This window comes from Poecilia mexicana, unplaced genomic scaffold (assembly GCF_051168715.1).
Source record: "Poecilia mexicana isolate PSO_F unplaced genomic scaffold, ASM5116871v1 scaffold_8, whole genome shotgun sequence".
Classification (NCBI taxonomy): Eukaryota; Metazoa; Chordata; class Actinopteri; order Cyprinodontiformes; family Poeciliidae; genus Poecilia; species Poecilia mexicana.
In genome coordinates, this window is record NW_028263377.1 from 6,091,924 (window position 1) to 6,108,105 (window position 16,182).

Below are 16,182 nucleotides of genomic sequence, written 5' to 3' on the forward strand. Positions count from 1 at the left end.
TAGTACCGTTAAGTGGTAACCAAGTTGCTCAATAGAAACAATTCCATTATAATCAGCTCTAGTTTATTTCAAGATTGCAGGATTGGTTTGGACATAAATACTGATTTACGTTAAAACATGTGAGACTCGAAAATATTTCAGAACAATGAGAAATGTACACAATTTCTTCATTCATAATTTATCGTAAAAGACTTAACGTTTCCTGTTCTGACTCATATTACAACAGTAAGAAGGCGTAGGAGGAACTATGACTTCAGCAGAAATTGAATAGTAATGATTCATTAAAAACAATAATCACTTTGCTTTACGGGAAACAAATAAATTCATAATATTCTGACAAATCCATAGAATGCACTTTATTATGCCTCTATAGTTCTTATCTAAAGGTTGCCACTTTGTCTACTTTTACCCCAATTTAGAATTTATTTTTTTAAAAAAAACAAAAACCATCAAGTCATGTTTCCTAGGAAACATGCTATACTGTGCACTCTGTCTATCTGTGACGGCTATTTTGGTGAATTATGACATAAATATCCACACAATTAAAAACACCTGACTAAATAAGCGTTAGTTAGAAATGATCACAGAGATATCATTTTAAAATTAATTTTTAATGAAAATATTGTTCATTTAAAATGTAGTGTCTTCACATGTCATGTTCATCCCACTTCAGAATTATGCACCACTTTATGTTTCACATAAAATCCCAATAAGAGCAAACGCTGAAGTTTGTGATTAAAACTAGGGAAAATATGACAAACATCAACCGGTTAAAATGCTTTTCCATGCCACTAGTTGTACAGTAACAATCTTGTGTTGCTAATTATTAATTCATAAATGTTTCAACTTTTAGACTGCATACTCAGTTTACAATGCAAAAACACAAAATCTTACCAAGTAGTTTGGTCTAGCTGCCAGTGCAAACATTTCAGTACACTTGAAATAAGACAAAACTAACTTAAATGTAACTTTTCAGTAAGATATAGGAGTTTGCCTTAAGTAAATAATTTCTTAAAGTTACTTGTTCCATTGGCAGATTATTTCACTTACAATGTGGCAAAAATATCTTGCGATAAATGAAATATCTGCGGGCATTAATGCAAGAGTTTTAGAGTGTCGTTTTGTAGATGTGGCATCTTCTACATGTCTTCCTGCTGGTGTGACACAAGATGCTGGTGCTCTTTTCTATGGAATGATTTTCCAGACGTAATAGGGCTTGTTGTAGAAAATTGATTGTCCTGTTGTGCATGTAGAGCCACTCCACACCCATCCACAGTCTGATGCAAAAGGTAGACTGTGCATCTGTGGGAAACCTGAATACAGAGGTCTAATTTTCTAATTTTCTCTCAACTGTGAGAGACAGAATATATATTTTTAATTAAGCAAGAAAATCCCTTTGTATTGTTACTATTATTTCTATTTATTTGCAATCTATCTCTTGGAATAAGTATTTGATACAATATTAAAAAAAAACAACAACTTAGTATTTGGTACAGAGACATTTGTTTAAGATTCCAGAGGACAGATGCTTCCTGTAGCTCCTACAGAGTTATGTTGTTAGTGGATATCAGAGAATTTGAAAGTGAAAAAAAAAGATATGAAAGAGTCGCAAAAGTCAGCAGAGTGCATAAGGGAGGGGATGAATTTGGATTATTTTGGAATTTTGCTGAACAGAGAAAAGAGACTTAGAGTAACCTTCACTAGAACTGATTAAACCAGAGTAGCATGCGGATTTAGCTGAGACAATGCAATCCTTATAAAGCAAAATTCGATTTTTGTATGAAAAAAATATCCATCATACCGTTACACTTCGCCCACCAATCTGAGTAGTTAAGGATGAATCTTTGGTTTTCTGTTATTTGGCCAAATTTTGACCCTAGCAAATGATCAGTGCAACATTTATCTAGTCTTGATTATGTTAATGTCTGATTTTAGTGGGTCTGTGTGAATTGTAGCTTCAGTTTCCTACATAATTATCCAATTATCTGTTTATATTAACAAACCACCTGACAAATGTTTAAAATAAAGTACAATGAATGCATAATAAAATATGAGAAATGTTTTTTTCTTTTGACATTCAAGCACTGTCAAATATGTTCCTATTGGTTCCACAGTAAAAACAACGCCTGGAAAATTTGATACAACATTCCACGTGCCACTTCTGTGTAACTTGTCTGGCTCATCTAATAGTAAAGTTTATGGTAACCGAGACGTGTTTTTATTATTATTATTATTATTATTATTATTATTATTATTATTATTATTATTATTATTATTATTATTATTATTATTATTACAAGGAAGTGACACTCCCCCAGAAAGTGACCAATCAGAGTGTCGCTCTTCTTTAAAAATGTACGTGGATTTTTAATAGTTTGTAATAAACACTGATAAAACGTATTTTTTTCTTCGCTCTACTCAAAATTTAGATATATTATTTTTGATTGTACAAAAATGGCATCAAAAATAAGCACGTTTTAATGACGCTACAACGAATAGGTATGCCTTACGTGATGACGTATGCGTATGTTTTGACGGTAAAGTGTCAACGCACTGTTACTCAAGACCGACCGGTGAAGCTAGAGGAGCTATTTTTCCAAGATTACATAGGTAAATACTTATCATACAACCGTCGGCGAGGTGCTGCATCTTATTTTGTAACACAAAGTTCTAATTTCTCCTATAACTCTTGTATAAGTTCAACGTTAAAACTCAAAATTAGCACAAAGCTACAGTGAGCATGCGCGTGTAGCTTGTTAGCAGCTGTAGTTACCTAACCGCACAGGTTAGCTCAGTTAGCCTAACTTGACCGAGTTCCTGCGATGTTTGGATTAATTTGTTTGCCATCACGATAAAGAGGCATCAGTAGACATGAATATAACGCGTTTTTCTACCAGTTTTCTTGCCCCTAAAGGTAAAATATGGCAGAAATGTTCTAATAAATGTGTCAATGAATGCAACGAGTTTGTTTTAATATAATATCCACAGACTGGTTTCTATCATGGCGTTGAGGAGCACCGTGTGTCGCCTGTTGGTGAACCCCCACAGGTGCGTCTTCTTCTCAGCCTCCAGAGCCCAGGGGACCGCTGCAGCGACCAGACCTGGTCAGTAACTAGTCTTTATACTGTCTATTTGGTGTTTAAACCGGAACTGAAAGTCAGTGACTTTATTTAGTCACTGAAAGGGTTCCAAATAAAGAGTGCTCCAAAAGTGTACATAGCTACTGAGCCTTATCACAGTTTGCCATATTAATACCAGAAACTTTGTATGTGATTGCTCTGGAATAGTTCTAATTTGTTCATATTTTCTTTGGTTGAGGTCGGTTTGTAGCATGTTTGAACATTTATTCATTCAGATTTTCTGGTTTTGAATGATGTGCAGATGGAAGGATTTGTAGTTGTAGTTTTTTATTTTACTTTTTTTTTTTTTTTTTTTTTTTTTACAATTTGGAGCTGCTAATTAGGATCTTCTTCTTTCTTGTCGTTTCCTGTTATGTTGCGCATAACGTTAACTGTTTCTGCTTGTATTTTTTGTTCCAGATGCAGAAAAGTCAGATCAGAGGGCTCGACCACGTATGTATCGACAAATGCTATGCATGTATATTTTTTGGAACTGAACACGTTTTCTGATTAGCTTAAATGATAAAAACAATAATTTCCTGTTTGTGGGTCCGGCAGCTAAAGTCCAGTTTGACTGGAGGGACGCCCTGGACCTGGAGGGCCAGCTGACGGAGGAGGAGATCCTCATCAGGGATTCCTTCAGGACGTACTGCCAGGAGAAGCTCATGCCTCGAATCCTGCTGGCAAACAGAAATGAAGGTCAGAGGTTTTTCCTCAAGATTTTTTAGGTCTACATTGAATAAATTGGTTCCCACATTTCAAAAATACATTTTGAATGGGCTTGTCCCATCACCATTTGGTAATTTTGTTTAGAAAATGATATAATAATATAAAAACCAGAGAAGTTGAGGCTGCAACATAAAGAACTCCAAAATTCTGAGATAATTCCAGAAATTATCTAGAAAAAGTTGAGTTTGAAAACTTGAAAAGTTGCGAGAAAAAACGTAGAAATTCCAAGTTAATCAGTTTTATATTGTTTCTGTCTGTTAGTTATTTCAAATCAAATGAAATTTATTTGGCTCTCAGTTTGCTTTATATTGGGGAAACAAAACCTCTTTTCCAGCTTCAGCTGACGGGTTGTGTTGCGTTTTGCTTCCAGTGTTCCACAGAGAGATTGTGTCTGAAATGGGAGAGATGGGAGTCCTGGGCCCAACGATTAAAGGTCAGTCTAAAACATTATGGGATAGTCAAATTTCCACTAATTTCTTGCTTTTTTTGAAACTTTATAAGGACACGTCTGGTTTCGTGTTTGCCGCTTAGGGTACGGCTGTGCCGGGACAAGCTACGTGGCGTACGGTTTGATTGCCAGGGAAGTGGAGAGGGTGGACAGTGGCTATCGCTCTGTCATGAGCGTGCAGTCATCGCTGGTCATGCACCCTATTAATGCTTACGGCACAGAGGAGCAGAAACAGAAGTACCTCCCAAAGCTGGGTAAGAAGAACTGAAGAGTTCGTCCATCAGCAGGTTTCTGGTGCTCATCCTCACTGATCAGCAGCAAAAGTCTAGAAGTTTCTGTTCTGCTTGCCGAGGTTTAAAATGTGTCAGCAATCTTACACTCCTGCTGACCTGTACAGCTAAACCTGTCATGATAACACATTGCTGGACGATACATTGTCCCAGTAATTATTCTGATACACGATAATATTGTTGTTTTGAGACCATTTAAGTTATATATTGATAACGGCATAATAATGCAATTTTGCCTCCTCAAAGACCAATAAACTTTAATTTTGTTAAGAACACTTAAGATATTTTACATTTCCAAAAAATAAAACGGAAATATAAAACACAACCAAAGGCATAAATAAAATAGACTATGCTGTCTCTGTAAACAGTGCTCTATGCTAAAGGGACTGTAAAGGGGTACCATAAATAATGGAATCTTAACAATTATTTTCTACATTTGATGTTTTTTTTATCATCTTAGGATTATTATATGTTTTAGTGAGTGACCCGTTGGTGTGTTGCAGCTCGTGGAGAGATCCTGGGCTGCTTCGGCCTGACGGAGCCCAACCATGGCAGCGACCCTGGCGGCATGGAGACCAGAGCTAAATATAACCCGTCCAGCCGCACCTACACCCTGAACGGCTCCAAGACCTGGTGGGTGGAGTCTGACTGACAGCATGATGGCGCCACACACAATGCAAAAATGCAACATTTTACCAAGTAGTTCTGGCCCAGTTTCTAGTGCAAGTATCGTAATGCTCCTAAGATAAGACTAAACTAACTTACAAATAACTTTTCAGCCAGAAATCAGAGCTTGGTTTAAGTCAGTAATTCCTTAATGTTGATGAAAAATAACTAGTTATAAGAGATGTAATCTAATTTTGGAAGGTAATCTGAGAATGTGTGAATATTAGAGGCATTTGACCTTGTTTATGTATTTGATTATTCAGTAAAACCCAACGTCTGCAGTAAGGATGTATGATCATAGTTGTCCACACAGTGGCGCTCTTCACCACAGAAGCTCTATATGTGAAATGCTGAAATATTTACGTGTTTATTAATACATTTATGTACTTTAATTTGTGCTACATTTTCTAATTGGATTAAAACTACAAGATTAAGGGAAGGCACACAGTAGAATTATTAATATTTTCTCTATTTTTTTCCTCCACAAATAAGAAGCCTGTCATTGTATTAACATATGCAGCTCATTTCTGTGGAGATATAAGTCTTAAATTTGATTCATAAAGGTATTAAAATGCTTTAAATTCATGTAAAACATTAAGTTGCCCTTTAATATGTTGATGGCCTGTAGAAACCCTGGTTGAATTCACTGAATTGTATATTTTCGGTAACACTCATCAGCACACTGGGAATGACTCTTCCCGGTGCGTTGTGTGTCTGATTTACGTGCCTCTCTACCTTTTAGGATCACCAACTCTCCGGTGGCGGACGTGGCCGTGGTCTGGGCTAAATGCGACGACGGGAAGGTCCGCGGCTTCATCCTGGAGCGTGGCATGAAGGGCTTCTCCACCCCAAAGATCGAAGGGAAGTTCTCCCTGAGGGCATCGGCCACTGGGATGATCATTATGGATGAAGTTGAGGTTCCTGAGGAGAACCTGCTTCCTAAAGCCGCCGGCCTAGGCGTGAGTAAAGGGCCAAAACGAATGCCTTTAAAGTCCGTTCTTTAGGACTGTTCAGTTTGTAATCGTGCCTCTGCAGGGTCCATTTGGCTGCCTGAACAACGCCCGTTACGGTATCGCATGGGGTTCTCTGGGAGCGGCAGAGTTCTGCTTCCACGCGGCTCGTCAGTACACCCTGGACAGGTCGGAAAGCGTCTGCTGCCGAGAACTGAAACCGGGACATTTTTATTGTTTTATTAATTTAACTTGTATCGTTTTGTGGGGGCTTTTTTGTCTTTTTTTTTTCTTCACCAGAATCCAGTTTGGTGTCCCTCTGGCCCGGAATCAGCTGATGCAGAAGAAAATGGCAGACATGTTGACGGAGATCACCATCGGTCTGCAGTCCTGCCTGCAGCTGGGCAGGCTTATCGATGAAAAAAAGTAAGAACTTCAAAGAGACTTAAGTCGGTCATCTTTAACGCGAAGAACATCCGATGAGAGGTTGGGCAGAAATAAAAACCTGCCGGTGTTTTAACGACAGAGCAGCGCCGGAGATGATCTCCATGCTGAAGAGGAACAGCTGCGGTAAAGCTCTGGACATCGCCAGGCAGGCCAGAGACATGTTGGGCGGCAACGGCATCGCCGACGAATACCACGTCATCCGCCACGTCATGAACCTGGAGGCCGTCAACACGTACGAAGGTCAGAATGCTAAAATATTCATAAGTATCGTATTCATTTAATATACTTTTGATCATTTACATGTTCTAACATCAACACGTAAAAAGCTCAGCCCTTTCTGCTTGACTTCACATCAACCCAGTGTAGATGATCTGTTTTCTTTTAATTATTTGATTAATAATTGGATAGAAAAAAGGTGTTTAATAGGACTATTTTGTTTTTGAGTCTGTGTCTAGTTGACCATTAATCGATTATTAATTCAGTTGACGATTGTTTCAGCCTTTTTTCGACATGCAATACGCTGTCACTAATAATCTAGATATTGTTATAGATTTGTTTAGTTTCAGCCATTGTTTACTAGATTTATAGATCTTCCTTTTCCCATCAGGTACTCACGACATCCACGCCCTGATCCTGGGCAGAGCCATCACCGGCTTGCAGTCCTTCACCGTTGGCAAATGATCCAGCTCTCAACAAACAATTCTGTGGAAGGAAATGACATTCTAATTACAAGTCTGTTTCTTAAAAAAAAAGAAAAAAAGAAAACCCAATATAAACTTCTCTCTCTCGTTTGTAGAAAATCAGAACGATTTCCTTCAAACGAGTTCCTTCGTGTGTTTTAATCGAACAAATCGTCTTCTAAAGAACAGATCTAGTTCTTCAGTTGTGCGTGAAAAGAGAACGAGTTTAAAAAGCTATAGATTTGTTGCTGTTTTGGTCCTGCAGTTATAAAAGCAACAAAGTGTGAGTACCCATCGTGTGTTTGTGATTGCTTATGTGTCATTAATGGAGCAGAAATTGTTACAGTAATTATGACTTCATGCACTTTACACACTGTAACACTAAAATGTCGGCCTGCAATCATTTGAACGGATAAACCTTAAAACATCTGTTAGACGTGTGGAGAATGTCTGTATATAACTGAGGCATAAATAAAATCAATTTCATAGCTGTGTGTTCACTTGAAATGACTTTGGAGTCCTCTGGACTTGATAAAGCTCTGTACAGGTGCAGGCCTTTGACCATCGAAATGAATTCGGCAAAGGGACAAATACCATACAATTTGGGTTTTTAATGATGTGTTAAATGGGGCGACTACAAATACATTCTACTAATTTCAAAGTGAAAAATATATTTTTTCTAATCCACATGTGGTTCAAATTATGCATGACAAATTTCAGGGTTTTTGTGGGTGCTTTGCCTTGAAAATGCTTGAATTAAAAAAAAATAAAGGCGTTTTTCAAACCATTTTACAAGATTTGGAAAATGCTTAATATTGATATTCAAACTGCAGAGTTTTTTAAATAACATTGTCATAAACTTTGAGCAGGAAGGTAATTTTATCTTAAATTAATTTGTTCAATAAATATGTATCATCACGAATGGCTCATGTTTCAGTTTTAGTATAATAGTTATTTTTTTCTCCAAAGGGCTTGAATTTTACTATAGGGATGATTTATGACTATTAAGTGTCATACTAATTTTGTAATTAAGTTCCACCTAATTAACCAACCACATTTTGTAGTTTTCAAACTAAACGTTTAGCTTCCTAACTAAATATTTAATTTGAAAGCTAAATAAATTGTTTGTAAACTAGTGAATTAAATACTGAATTTTGGAACTCTGACTGTTCGTGTCAGTCATAGTGTATAAATGTATAAATAACATGGTGAACAAATGACTGAAAAATCACCCCCCCTCATTTTTTTCTCTATGACAGGGTAAATAAACCAAAATATTGCTGTCAGTCCTGAGTGCAGAACAGATCATCTCTGTTCCTCTGTAAATCCAACAAGGTACGACGGATGTATGAGAGCAGATCCGTGTGTCTGCTGCTGCTTTTTACTGAGGGAAATTGAAGAGCAAATCCCTGTCGGTACATGCTTCTTATGTAAGAAAATGACTTTCATCCCTTTCTTTTTGTCTTGACTAAAAGCTTTTAATCTTTTTGGGAATGCGTAGATGTGACTCCCTGTGACGAAATTTCACCCCCAAACGGACTTTTGTCCTCTGTGTCATTTCAGTCAAGTGGGAAGTGATGTGGAGAAGCCCAACAACAAACGGCAGCTATGTGAGGATAATTACGTTTATAATCTCAAGTAATCTCATCTGGATTAGAATCACAGCAGGGTTCAAAACTGTCAAAATGAGATCTCCAAATGACAGGGTTCAAATACAAATCTTACAATCCATTTATATAGGGATCAAATATGCTAATGTTCTGTTTAAACCAAAATAAGGGGTTAGAACTCGCCATTGGGATTTGTGAGTGGCATTACAGCAACAAATGTGTGGCAGGCTATAGCACATTTTTGGGATTTAAATTCAGATTGTGGTGGATGCAAAGTTATAATTTTTTTGGTGATTGACAGCGTTAAGACCCGCCTCCTGGCTTTGATTAGTTGTTTCTAGTTAGCACTGGGAGAAGCTGGAAGAGCTCCATTTTTTTCACAGATTGTCTCACAGCATACTGTCAGCACATAACTGCAGTTTTAACAAATATGCAAAAAAAAAAAATGTAAATGTAAAAACATTTTGCTAGCAAATGTCAAACATTGTGAAGTTTTAATTATTGTTATCAAATGTTAGCAAAATGCCATTTTGAAGCCAGAAAAATTAAATGCAACTTCTCTAAAGTTAAAACTCAGTTTCACAAAAATAATGTAGATGTTTGGGTGTTGAACTGGACCGTTCAAGGTCGATATCAAGCTAATTTCCTGTTAGCATCTCCACATATCTTTTCGATAAACATTACTTTTTCAAGCGACATGCAAACATATCTTTGTCTTGACTTATTTTTCTTCAACTTCTTAATATTTCTTGTCTCTACCCTGAAGGACAAGTTCCTTTTTGCGAGATTATTTTCGTCTAGTTACTTTCCACAGGTGCTTGGCACGCTCTTATCAGTGAAGCGTGACCCAGCGCTGCCACCAGAGGGAGCCCAAGAACAATCTCCTTTTTCTTCTTGCATATGGACTGATTTCCACATGGTCTGTTTCATATTATTGTATAATGAAATTGCTTGTTTCTCTTAATATAATCATGTATATGTATAGGTTGCATTAAAAAAAACAAAAACAAAAAAAAAAAAAACAGTTCCACAATTTCCCTGCTTCCCCCTGTTTAAAATGAAACCATCGAAAACAGCTTGGAAAAAGCCTCTAGACATGGCTGACGCCTGGGTAACATGCTTTGAAAAGCCGGAGCCAGACATGAGTGACGAGAAGCAGCTACATGAAGGATGCTAGAAGTGGGCGGAGCTAACAGGTTGCATGTCAGAGCGCGCGCGGCGCTTCACATCAGCCGCGCGCTCACTAGAGAGCAACAAATCACAGCCGTGACTTCTGCTTTGAGGTTCCGCTGAGACAAACACGTTTTCCTCGCGCCGATGGTTTGGATACATTTAAAACTCAGAGGAGAGATGGAAAATATAACAAGCTTCTACTTCCAGCCATTTTTATAAATGTTGCAGAAAAATAGAATTTATCCATCTTCGTTTGGACTGGATTTTTAAATATTTGGAAAATGCTTTTCTTTTAAAGAAGGAGACCTCCTCAGAGATCTTTATTATGAATGCTTATAATTTTACCATCTTGAACTCCACCTATGACGCACAAGCCTACCCGTTCTCGGGGACTTTAGACGACCCTCTGTACAAGCAGTACAAACCCCCCGTGAAGGAGCTCATCCCGCTGCCGAAGGGAGTGCTGTACCTGATCATGGCAGCCCTGGTGGTCGTTGGGGTCGCCTATGCCATCGTCGGTCATCTCATCAAGGACCTGGCCATTGACATAGCAGGTACTGAGTCTTTCCAAGATGTGATTTTAATCACATTGTTGTTTCAAGAAGTCAACTTGAACTCAAACTCATCATTGACTAGAAAGTGCTAGTGATTTTGGTTTTTAGATAATTAAGTCAGGGTTTTTTCAGGGTAGTTTGATTTAATAATTCAGTCCATTTTGAGCACCAGTTTTAAATTATTATGGATTTCCTATAATCCAAAGAGTTCTAAAGTTTTCACACCCCTGTTAAAAATGACATGTCTGATTTTATGACAAGACATGAGACTATGTTTTCTGTAACAAAACCAAATCTCAAATCAGCACAGCCTTATAGTTCTTGATTGTTTTATTTGGAATCACACATCAGAATGCATGCAAAACACAAAATTATTTTTTTTGTTTACAGCACATATATAGTGACACGAACATTTGGTTCTAGTAACTTTGCTGCGTAGCATAAAGTTCCACTGAGCTAGTTTATTTTTAAGTAACTTTTCCACATTTGCATTAACTAAGGTCATAGTTTGTACAAAGAAGGAAAAGTTCAAAAAGTTCCACATCATAATTAATGCACCATGGAACAATAAATATAGTCACTTGGAAACTAAATTCTTAGCTTTGGGACACCAGTTTGTCACAAAAAGCTCATAAACACAGTGAAACATGTTGGTGGTACTTTGTGTCGATACACTAATAAAGTTAAGATGCTCCAAGAAAAGAATTAGCAACTAAGTTATTGCACCTTTTATACATTTTTCTTCTCATATTTATAGTTTTCTTTTATGACACTGCTGCCTCTGTTTTATGTGATGTTAGGGTATAGTGCATGATCTATACAGTCAGTAGCAAAATGTTACAGTTGATGTCATACATAAGGGCAAGTATGGCAAATGTTTCTAAATTAGCAATACTTTATTGTTCCCAAAGGAATAATTGCTAATTTCCTGACAAGCTACTCCATTCTACTTAAAATTGCAAATCCAAATACAACCATAAATGGTATACATTTTTAAAAAGTGTGATGCAAGTAATTCTAATATGACCTAAATATACAAAATAATAATAATAAGTATGTACATGGACATATGTAAATCCTGGAAGATCTGATGATGATGAATACGTTTATGATCTTGACATGGCTAAAAATGAAAATGAGCTTTACACCCCTGAGCTAAACGCTGTATTTTCTGACCCTGTGTGCAATAAGAAAAATCAACAATATTTGCTTTTAAAATGTATTAAAAGGTGTACGGCCTTTCAAATGCATCATTAAATCCAATATCTAATGTGATGAGTTCAGGCACCGGAAGCTAAAGAACGAAACGTCGTCGACAGGATTCAGATTTTGCTCGAGTACATCAGGGTGTATAATAATCATCTTAATACCTAGATAACATTCATTCAGTCTGAAAGATTAATCCCATTTCATAACAGCGCTTCCCATCCGTTTATTTGTTTTATATTTTTGCATCATCATCATCATCAGTTTAACCTCGCTGCCTGTCTTGGTCAGATTGCTTGCTGGGGCCCGCCGAGGACGAGGAGAAGAACGTGGACACGAACCAGCAGTATGCCATGGGCTTCGGCCACCCTCCGCACCCCTTCGCCCACAACGCCTTCCACGTGTGGGACCAGGACGACGTGGTCATCCCCCTGTCTCCGGAGGACAGCCCCCAGACCAGCCCGCTGCTGCTGGCCGCCATCCCCTACATGCCGACCTTCATGCCACACCCACACAGCCTGCCGGGCCACGGCCCTCTGGATCCCTCAGACAGTCCGGGACCCATCAGGGGGACCACCGTCCTCCCGGGGGATTTCTGAGTCAGATGACTGCGTCCTGTGTGTGTTAACTGTGCGAGAACACGTGAGATGATCTGCAGCGGAAAGACTGCAATGGCCGATTGATGTTGTGCCGTCACGATTTTTACGGGAAGTGCTGTAAATTTGGATGTGCTGTGAAGCAGATTTAATCAGTTTTTGCTTTATTTCTGATCAGATTTAAATGTTTCAGATCATCCAGTAAATTTGAATGTTAAAGACAATCTGAGTAAATACAAAAATCAGCTTTCTGATCATGATTTTATTGTTTTTGTTGTTTTAAAGGGGGCGGTATTATGCAAAATCAGCTTTGAGCTTAACATTATAACATTATTCCCTCAAAGACATTCCTGAAGTGTCGCTTTGATTCTTTCAGGCATGTCTGAGAAATCTTTTAATCTCCATGGCAACCATTGAGCTGTGCAAAACATTCGGTGGACTTAGCTCCGCTCTCGAGACACAGCTCCTCCTCTGAGTTGCAGTTTCCAAGCCTCACAGAGCAGCCTGTGCTCTGTGAGGCACAGGCTGCACAGCATGCTCAGCTCCTTCAGACTAGCTAGCAGCAATTAGCAAACACCTGGAGGAACTGCAGAATCTGCTGAGCTACTTAAATGAGCCACTTCTCAGTGCAACAATTGAAAAACATTGGTAACGACATAGAGGAGCCATGCTGTGATGACTTTCTGGAGGCAGAATGTTGGCCAAATGTTTTTAGACATATTTCATTATAGCACTTATATAACAACTGTAGAACATACTTACTTGATTGTGCTATAAAATGGCACTGTGTGCCTGGAAAATATATAACACTGCTTTCTCTTTTCTCTGTTATTCCCCAGACAAAAACCAAGAGATGTAACTTATATACTTCTGTTTTGGAAGAAATACTTTCTGTTCGGGTTGACAGACTGCTCCGTCTGTTCTGGCTTTATAATCCATTTAAATGACAAGAAATTAGCTGTAAAAGTCAGAGGACCGATATAGATGTTTTCATATTAAAAAGGCATGTTGTACATACGAAATGCACTCCTTCTGCGTGGTGCTTGTTGAGGTTACGTAATTGGAGGCTTTGGAAGTTTCCAAAGCTGCTTCCATCCTATTAAGACACACCGACTGGCTGCCGGCGCTCTGCTGAGTGTTATTTCAAGGCACTGAGAGATTAGCGTAAGAGGAAGACTTAACGGAGTTCTGGCGATTCAGCATGTGCGCACACGAGACGCCTTAATCCGACATTCCTTATCGCAGGTGTCGCACGCAGCCGTGGATTCTCTCGGTCTGACCCGAGCCAAACAATGCGGCTTATGGCACCGAGGCATCCGAGGCTTGCTAGCTAGCGAGGTTAAGCTGTTGTCAAATACCAGCTCGCGGAAGCTGCAGGGCTTCTTAAGAAGAGGGGAAAATTGGAAATCCCTGCTTATCTTTGCAGCTGTTTTTCCGAACCTCCTTCTAGAAGGTTTGCTGAAAAACAGCGCCCTGCGGAAGAATTTGTGCCGTCTAACTCCACAACATTTTTGTGTATTTCAAAGTTTCATATGACAGACTAAGAGTAGGACTCAAAGTGGAAGAAAAAGGAAAAGACGTTCTTCAATTTAATTCAGAGAAAAGAAATAGGTAATAGTAAGTTGACGGGAAACAGGTTGGCGAAAGAGAGGGAAGACGAGCAGAAAATTGCCCGAGACCGGAAGTCGGACCCAGGAGGACTAGCCTCTACACTTGGTGCACGCGCTCAACCGACTGAGCCAACCGGCGTCCCGGAAACTCGGTTTTAAAGATTACTATGATAAAACGAAAAATAGACTAAAAGAGCAAATTGGCTCATGTTCATATAGATTTCAAATGAATACTCCATTAAAACTCGAGTTTTAAATTTATGGTTATCCTGCTGGAAAAAGGTTCTTTCTTCAAAAATTGACCTTTGTTTAGTTTTTCCACTTTTCCTGTTCCTACTCAAATCATCACCAGAGCATAATCGCGCCTCCCTCATGTTTCACTATGGGGTTTGGTGTAGTCAGCCCTTTACAGTTAGTTTTGGTTTGGTTTGGTAGTTCTATGTTTGCTGCAACAGTCTTATGGCATTCTGTCAACAATATCTGCACTTTTAATTAACCATATAATAGTGCAATTTGACATTTTGAAAATAAATTAGCTTAATGGAAACAGCCGACATTCTTGAAAAATAAGGGATAAAATAATTAGTTGTTAAATAAAACATTTTAGCGCTAGGACGTGGCGGTTTTCAGCCCCGAAACTGGTTTATTTCACAAAACTGCGCATCACACGAGTCACGTGAACAACCGGATGCTGCCATTGGCGCAAACCACAAAGACTACGACGACAGGAAGTAGTTGAAAGATGATGCACAAACGTTTTGCACACATTTGTAGTGGAGACACAGCTAATGGCTTTGTTCTTGTTACTCTAAGACCAAAATGTCACATAAAGAGATTTCTCCACTTGAGCAATGAATCTCTGTTGCTCCTTTAGAGAAACCAATGCTTATTTGATGAAATCATTAACATCTACTCGCCTAACTTGTCAAATTAAATTACACACAGTTGGACTGTGTTCAGTAATAATTCAATGGCATCAAAGTAAAGCATGAGCTTACGGAGGTAACCCGACGTCTGACCTCTCTCTGAACTTTCCTCTCGAGCAGCAAGCGGATAACGGAGGTACTACGTTGGGGCATGAATGAGACTCAGCAGGCAAACTCAGGCGCAGCAGTTCCTTTTATTCTGAGAGGTTATTCTGGAGGAAAACGTTGAAGTGAAAGATGACTTGATAAAGCAATGCCACTGAAGAAGGTGTTGGAAAAAATACATATCCATGTAGGTGGGGATCATGTCTAACCCCGTTCTGGTCTTCACAACCCCTTCCAAGAAGCTGGAAGGACAGATTTAATCCAATATTCTTAGAATCCCAAGCAGATACGTCTGCCAGACAAACAGATCTAGCAGAGAGAATAAAAATAGGGTAGTAATTGGCATTAGGAAAGAAAAAAAACAAAACAAAAACAGAATACGTGACAGTCTGCAGTCACAGTTGTTTTCGGACTTTGTCAAGTTTTGACACCAAGTAAGGCAAAAATAGTTGACTCACAAATCAGGATGAGCAAAGATTGAATCTGCTCAAGTTTGGAACAACAAATCAATTGAAGAAAGTTTTAACACCAAAGAGTTCAGGAAATCTGTCCCTTTAAATAATGCAATGCCTGCTTTGTTTCGAGCACCGAAAGGTTTTTATGGACCATTTTAGATAAATGGATAATAATAAATAAGGAAGAGGATAAAGAGCCGCTCCAAAAAGAAAATAAAAAAATATTTCAGACTTTTTATTTCTCAAAATTATGACTTTTGATCTCAAAAAGTTTAAAATTAGAATTCTGAGAAAAAAGTAAATTCTATTTTTGTTGTTGTTTTTCCAGTGACCGTGATGCTTTTCTGAAAATAAATTGGTGACATTGCTTCAACTTTGAGTTCCTAGAGCAAAAGTTTTCACACTCAACAGGTTTTGAAGTGTACTTGCATTCAGCTCTCGCTCTTACTCTCACATTCATAAATGAAATCCAGTGTGCAACATGAAAAACTAAATAAAAAAAAGATAACCTTTGGTGCTAAAACCCCATTCCTAATTCTAAATTAGCTGCCTTTCATTCTGAGGTTATTCTGGAGGAAAATGTTGAAGTGAAACGTGTTTTATAGTTGTGGCTTTCCA

The 16,182-nt window shown here is 38.4% G+C and overlaps 2 protein-coding genes across 3 annotated transcripts; both read left to right on the forward strand.

Moving 5' to 3' along the window:
• The first annotated feature begins 2,509 nt into the window (after positions 1-2,509).
• Positions 2,510-7,817, forward strand: gcdhb (glutaryl-CoA dehydrogenase b). 2 transcript variants are annotated; one of them, XM_015010302.2, is made up of 12 exons: positions 2,510-2,610; positions 2,989-3,104; positions 3,540-3,572; positions 3,678-3,818; positions 4,219-4,281; positions 4,380-4,550; positions 5,090-5,219; positions 5,995-6,211; positions 6,288-6,391; positions 6,503-6,628; positions 6,729-6,889; positions 7,257-7,817. In XM_015010302.2, exons 2-12 carry the CDS (start codon positions 3,002-3,004, stop codon positions 7,328-7,330), a joined length of 1,323 nt encoding a protein of 440 aa, XP_014865788.2. In that variant the 5' UTR covers positions 2,510-2,610; positions 2,989-3,001; the 3' UTR covers positions 7,331-7,817. The 2 variants fall into 2 exon arrangements, with proteins under 2 accessions (XP_014865788.2, XP_014865790.2); XM_015010304.2 differs by lacking the exon at positions 2,510-2,610 and adding an exon at positions 2,772-2,914.
• Positions 7,818-7,959: 142 nt separating this feature from the next.
• On the forward strand, positions 7,960-13,413 carry LOC148157923 (uncharacterized). Its single transcript, XM_088008107.1, has 2 exons — positions 7,960-10,666; positions 12,164-13,413. The coding sequence occupies exons 1-2, from the start codon at positions 10,438-10,440 to the stop codon at positions 12,469-12,471; spliced, it is 537 nt and encodes a 178-aa protein (XP_087864233.1). The 5' UTR covers positions 7,960-10,437; the 3' UTR covers positions 12,472-13,413.
• Positions 13,414-16,182: the final 2,769 nt, after the last annotated feature.

Coding starts and splice junctions, on each gene's coding strand:
- gcdhb (XM_015010302.2), top strand. CDS start 3,002: ATGGCGTTGAGGAGCACCGTGTGTCGCCTGTTGGTGAACCCCCACAGG. Junction 3,573..3,677: donor AGATCAGAGGGCTCGACCAC/GTATGTATCGAC, acceptor TGGGTCCGGCAG/CTAAAGTCCAGTTTGACTGG. Junction 6,629..6,728: donor AGGCTTATCGATGAAAAAAA/GTAAGAACTTCA, acceptor TTTTAACGACAG/AGCAGCGCCGGAGATGATCT.
- LOC148157923 (XM_088008107.1), top strand. CDS start 10,438: ATGAATGCTTATAATTTTACCATCTTGAACTCCACCTATGACGCACAA. Junction 10,667..12,163: donor CCTGGCCATTGACATAGCAG/GTACTGAGTCTT, acceptor TGTCTTGGTCAG/ATTGCTTGCTGGGGCCCGCC.